Source organism: Sus scrofa, chromosome 18, assembly GCF_000003025.6.
Source record: "Sus scrofa isolate TJ Tabasco breed Duroc chromosome 18, Sscrofa11.1, whole genome shotgun sequence".
NCBI lineage: Eukaryota > Metazoa > Chordata > Mammalia > Artiodactyla > Suidae > Sus > Sus scrofa.
In genome coordinates, this window is record NC_010460.4 from 2670642 (window position 1) to 2677334 (window position 6693).

The window sequence follows — 6693 nt, forward strand, 5'->3', positions numbered from 1 at the left end:
TCAAGAAAAATACTCCAAGAGGAAATGACAGCCAAGAGCCTGGCAAGAACAAGAGCCAGCAGCAGGTGCGAGCCTGCCCAAGGCCCAGAACCGCCCTGACTTCTGCCTTTCTGCAGTCTTTAATTTGACTCTGTGAACCATCGAAGTACTTACCCTTCCAAAATAATCTTAATGAACTGCCTCATTACGCCTACATTTTACATATAAATGAAGCATCGAAATCCAATAAGAATTTTAGAAAGTGAGAATAACATTAAAAATTTTTCCAGAACTGAAGGAATCATATTTCCAAACTAAGGTATCCACCAAACACACAACACAAAAAATATAAAAAACAGGGAACCATATTCAATATACTGTGATTAAACCATAATGGAACACAACATAAAACAGAATGTATATACGTGTATAACTGAGTCACTTTACTGTACAGTAGAAATTAACACAACATTGTAAATCAACTATATTTCAATTTAAAAATGAGTTTAATTTTAAAAAAAGAAAAAAACCCATGCTAATGAAATTTTAGAACGAGCGTGCATGTGGTTAAAACCTTCCAAGGAGAGAAAAAAAAGGTCACATACAAATGATAAGGAATCAGACTGTCATCAGATTTGACAGAACTGAAAGCCAGAAGACAACACAGCAATACAACCAAAAGTCTATAAAGAAAATGAATTCAACAAATCTAGACTTTAAGACCTTATCAAATCATCAATTAAGTATGAAGATAAAAAATTATTCAGAGATGCACAGGTCTCAAAAAACTTACCTTCAACACACCTATCCTCAGAAAGCGAGACCTTTAACTCTGTATTTGCTAATTTGAAAACATAAAGAATAATTTTTCCAGAAAAAATTATCAAAATTGACTCATGGATTTAAAAAAGCTAAACCGGAGTTCCCGTCGTGGCTCAGTGGTTAACAAATCTGACTAGGAACCATGAGGTTGTGGGTTCGATCCCTGCCCTTGCTCAGTGCGTTAAGGATCCCGTGTTGCCATGAGCTGTGGTGTAGGTCGCAGACATGGCTCGGATCCCGCGTTGCTATGGCTCTGGCATAGGCTGGCAACTGCAGCTCCAATTAGACCCCTAGCCTGGGAATCTCCATATGCCACAAGTGCGGCCCTAGAAAATTAAAAAAAAAAAAGGCTAAACCAAGCAATAATAACAGAAGAAACCAAAAAACAAACAAGAAAGAGACCCAAATGGCTTGGCAGACAAGAATTCACTCACATCTAACAAAGAGATTTCTACAACACCCCAGAAAATTTCACAACTCATTCTAGGAAACAAGCCTACCTTACAAAACAGCACATGAACATGCACAAATACAAAGGGAGAAAACTATCTTTTCTATGTTTTCTTAAGTATTTAGCTGTGATCTCTTTATGATCACAGATAAATCCTAAAATGAAGAGCAACAAAACATTAAAAAGAAGAAAACCTGCAGAACCAGAAGGTTCTGAAGCAAATAACACACGGCTGATTCGGCACTGGAAATCCAGCGAGACAATACATGACAGGGAGAGATGAAAGAAGGACCCCATGATCATCTCAACAACGCAGAAAAAGCATTTGAAAAAATTAACCCCCACTCCAAAACATACTTTCTTAGCTATACAAACAACAGCTACTAGAAATCTACAGCAAATCCCATACTCAAGGGTAAAATATTAAAAGAACACTCAAACTCAGAACAAGATGACAAGATAAAGATGCCAGCCAGCATCACCCCTACTACCCAACATTATACTGGAGGACTTGGCAATGAATGTTGCTAGAACAAGAAGCACAAGAAAAAGTAAGAGATATCACACTGTAATGGAAGAGATCGAAGATACGAATATCTGACTAAAAAATCTAAAGCACTAAACTACAAAGAAAAAAAAGGTTTTTCTATAGTAGATCGGAAACAAATTTCAGAAAGTAATATGACCAAAAAAAAAAAAAAATACCACCCGCAACAACAACAACAAAACGTCTAAGAATAAAACTAACAAGAAATGTGAGAAAACCATAAAGAGACAATTTTACTGGTAAGTTCCACAAAGAAGGGATCTGTCTGCCGTACTCACTCTGCATCCCAACCTCTCCAATCAGCCCAGCACAGAGCAGGTGCTGAAACATGTGGCAGGTGACTGATGGACAAAAAAGAACTTGACTTTAAGACGTTCTTGTTGCTGGATAAAAGAACCCATATTATAAAAACAGCCATCATCCCCAAGTTATATTAATAAACTCAATATAATCCCAATAAGAATTAAGGCAGAATTCTTAAGACTGTGATTGATGATTCTAAAGCTCATTTTTTAAAAATGCACAGATCAAGAAATTTCTGAAAAACATACCATGATACATACACATACACAAACTGTGAAGCAATAGTTTTTAAAAACTATGAACAAGAATTTAATATAACGATAGAAAAGATGAGAATTCAATAAATTGTATCAGAACCATTAGAAGCCCCAAATTCACACCACACCCAAAATAAAATTCCATATGGAATAAAAGCTAAATATAAAAAAAGCACAGAAGCATACAATGTTAAAAGCATAAAAGAACTCTTGGCAAGGAGACACCAGTATGAAAAAAGATGCATAAAAACAAGTGACAGGAGAAGAATCTGAAAAAGAACATAAATACGTATAAATGAATCACTTTGCTAGTCACCTGAAATTAACACAACTTTATAAGTCAACTATATGTCAAAAGAAAATTTTTTAAGTGGCAAGATATTTCATAAGGTAAAACTTTAAAACTTTCAGTGAAAAGTTTAAAAAAGCAAGGTTAATGAGCAAGCACAATAAAGGGTTTATAATCCTAACATAACAAAGTATTTTAAAATAATAACGAAGAGATCAACCACCCAATTAAAAAAAGACAAATGATACAAACAGGCAAGTCACAGAAAAATAAATAAATATAATGCATGAAAAGATGTTTAATTTCAGTAGCAATCAGGAAAATATAAATCACAATATTGAGGCTATCTTCCTGCCTCAAGAGATTATCAAAAAGATTCTTAGAAGACTATGGGAAATGGAGTACATTCATACACTACTGATGGAGCGGGTAAAATGGTACCAACTTGAAGACAACTTGACAACAGCCACCACAACTTTAAATACATATAGCTTTCACCACCTTATTTCCACTTCTAGAGGAATCACGCCTTCAGAAATATTGGTTTAAGCACACCAAGAGGCGTCTGTAGTAAAAAAGAACATATAAGCCAAATGCCCATCAATACAAAAACAGCTAATCAATAAATGGTGGACCCATACTAACTCTCACCTATTACCACAGAAGAGACTGCCAGGACCTACTCTTCTTTTTTACTGTTTTTGTCTTTTTAGGGCTGCACCCATGGCATATATGGAAGCTCCCAGGCTAGGGGCTGAATCGGAGCTGCAGCTGCTGGCCTACACCACAACCACAGCAACTCAGGATCCGAGCCATGTCTGCGACCTACACCACAGCTCATGTCAACAACGGATCCTTAACCCACTGAGTGAGGCCTGGGATCGAACCTGCATCCTCACGGATGTTAGTCAGATTCATTTCCGCTGCACCACAACAGGAACTCCATGCCAAGACCTAATCCTACGTGAACAAAGCCAACTAAGGAATACGTGATTCCACCTTAAACCGTAAAAGGCCACACAGCTGTAAATGTGCAACTTACGTTTGCCAACAGGGTGCAAAGGGATTCAGAGAGAAAAGTTTTCACTTTCATTCACTCCTCAAATATTTGTTGAACATGCCAGGAACTTGGAATACAAGGAAGGTAAAACATGCAGCATTCCTGTCCTCAAGGGGCTTACAGACTACTTAACATAGTCTTGTTAAGAAGAGACGTTTTAAAAAAGGAAATAACCAAATAAAATTACAAACTGCCATAAATGTTCTGAAGAAACTAGGGTGCCACCGAACCAAGGAGAGGGAGGCACGAAAGGAAGAGATAGACACACGTGGGACAGAAGATCGGCCTGGCAAGGAGCTTGAAGGAGACCAGAGGGAGGGCAGGCTGACCAACAGCCTGGGGAGGCGGGGGGCCGAGCCTGCAGAACTCACGCGCCTCGGTGCCTCGAGTCTGCCTTTAGACTAAGAGCGATGGGAAACCAGGCACTAGGGAAAAATCACAAAGGATCAAGCCTACCTAACCCCCTAAAATAGCAATTCCCAAACTTTCTGGACTCAGATTTACTGAGGCCGCCAAAAAGCTTCTGTTTCTGTGGACTGCATTCACTGACATTTGCTTCCTTCGAAAGTAAAAATGAGAAACATGAAAACATAAGAACACATTCCCTCACCCGTCTACACGACAAAGCGTTCACGTGTCACACAGCCTCGGGAAAACTCCTCGATGCTCAGAGGGGTGAAACATGCAAATAACCTTAGCATTAATGAAACCAGTCCTGACCCAGGAGTTTCCAGACTATACTGTGACAAGGATACAAAACCACGACTTTGACCGCCAGAAAGCAACCAACTAAGAAAAGAACACATCTTTTCAAACTTTAACTGGAAAGCTTCAGCTCTAACACGCAAAAGTCATCTGACCAAAAAATAAATAAATAAATAAAAAGTCTACACCAAATCGTACTGCCAGGAGCGACATTGCTGCGTTTGGTCTCATTTTGCCAAAGCAGCGTCTCAAAGTCCTAGGCAGGACTATGGCAACGTGCTCATAAGCAAGCATCACTAAAAAAAAAAAAAAAATACACAAAAGGATGGTTACACGTCTCAATAACGAAAACAACCTCAAATGCTGTCGCGGTTCATACTTTCATCATCTAAGGGGCTCCTTCATCAAAGTTTTCGAACAGTCATACAAGTCACTTTCAAGTGGGTTTTTTTTCCCATTATTAAAAAAAAAAAAAAAAAAAAAAGCCCTCCATCCACAAAATGGGGTTCCAACCAAAAAGTGATTTTACCTGAAATGTGTTTTCACTAAGTACCCTCTCGAACTCATCTACGCTTGGACAACGAAGGAAACACCCAAAGGCACTGCACCGGTATCTAAACCTCTTCGGTCCGGTTCCCACGTCTGCAAGGTGCTGATAACCCAGCACTAGTGGGCTCGTACCCCACGACTGAGGAGCTCCCAGAGCACGAGAGCAGCTCGCGGAGACCGCTCTCTCAGAACCCGTCCTCGGTCTGGCCCGGTTGCGGCACCGGCCTGGAAACCTCCCGGAACCGTCGGGACCACCCTCCCGGGGCCACAGCTGCCCCCCACCCAGGCCGGCGCCCCGCCTCCGGTGGGCCTGGCGCTTGGCGACGCCAGGGCGGCGGGCACGCCGAGGCCCGACCCCCGCCCGCCTCTCAGGGGACCAGACCCCCGACGGCCAGGAGCGGCCCCCGGAACCCCCACCGCCACAGCCGCCTCCCGCGCGGCGCCGCCTCCCTTACCTCCGGCGCCGGCTCCTCCGCCCGCTCCCAGGGCGGTCGCCATGGTGTGCACTGGGCCCGGCCTTCAGCCTCGCCCCACCAAGCCAGCCGGGGCCCGGGGACGCGCAGGGAGGACGGGGGGCGGCGGGCCGGGGCGGCGGGCCGGGCCGGGGGCGCGGGGGGCGGCGCGGCCGGCGGGTCGCGGGCCCCTCCGGCCTGCTCCTCCGCAGGAAGAAAACAACAAACTATCGCAACATGGCCGCCGGCTCGGCCCGCCGCCGAGGTGCACGCCGGGATGATGGCGGCCGGGAGGCACCGGCGCGGGGCCTCCCCTGCAGGCCGCGGCGGCTCCGAGCCGCCTCCGAGGGACGCAGGCCGAGGGCGGAAGGCAAACACACCAGCGGCCGCCTCGTTCCGCTCCAGAAACCCCAATGTTTGAAGGGGGCGGGGGCGGCGGCCCGCCGTAGTTCGGCCCCGGGCTCTGTCGTGAGTCGCTTTGCAGCAGTTGGCGCCGAGCTTTACGGCCGGCGGAGGTCCCGTTGGAAGAGTGAGGGAGGAGATCCCGCGCCCGGTAATGGGGCCGGAGCTTGCTTTCTGTGTCTGGACTGTGCGGCGCGCGGCGGGGGGCGGAGTAAACTGCGCTGCGGGCTGACAGCGGGGACGAGCACGCCGTGGGGGTGGTGCCGGGCATGCGCACTGGGGGGTCTGCGGCGGAGGCAGGTGCGCTGAGCGGGTGCGGCCGGAACGGCCGCCGTAGCGACATGTGCGCGAGAGGTAGCGTTTGAGCCGCAAGACTTGTCCACAGCGGGATGCTAACAAGTGACCTTAAGGGAAGGGTCCTGGGAGATAAGAGTTGTAGAAGGCTGAGGGATGCTTGGGATCAGGCATCCGAAGGCGACTTCTGACTTGTTGGCAGTTGGGGACGGGGAAGACCGGTGCGGATGTAATGAGGCCTTTAAGAACACGCAAGCTGCAAAGGTTGCTTCAGTAACAATGAATGTAGGGCTTATGGGGAAAGGAAAGGGTGGAAAGAGAAGGCTGAGCAAAGACCTTGGCTCGGAGGTGTCAAAGGACTTCTTAGGATTCCAGAATTGCAAGTGGCACAGGGGAGCGCTGCACTGTTAGTGGAAAAGAATAATTTCAGGTGGAAAAGCCTCTGAAACACCTTAACTGAAGGAAGTAAAAATTTTCAGGAATGGGGTAAATCTGAATTGTGTGCCACCGGAAAGGATGCAGTAAGAAGAAACAGCATCGCTTCTGTGATAAAATCCTGTCACAGATACCTCACTGAGTCTAA

General features: G+C 45.4%; 1 protein-coding gene across 1 annotated transcript in view; it reads right to left on the bottom strand.

Annotated features, from left to right (window-relative positions):
* RBM33 (RNA binding motif protein 33) overlaps nt 1–5563 on the bottom strand; it is a 111215-nt gene extending 105652 nt beyond the window's left edge. The window contains 1 exon segment of the mRNA XM_021079037.1: nt 5418–5563. Within this exon segment, the coding sequence (XP_020934696.1) occupies nt 5418–5460 (43 nt within the window). The 5' untranslated portion in view covers nt 5461–5563.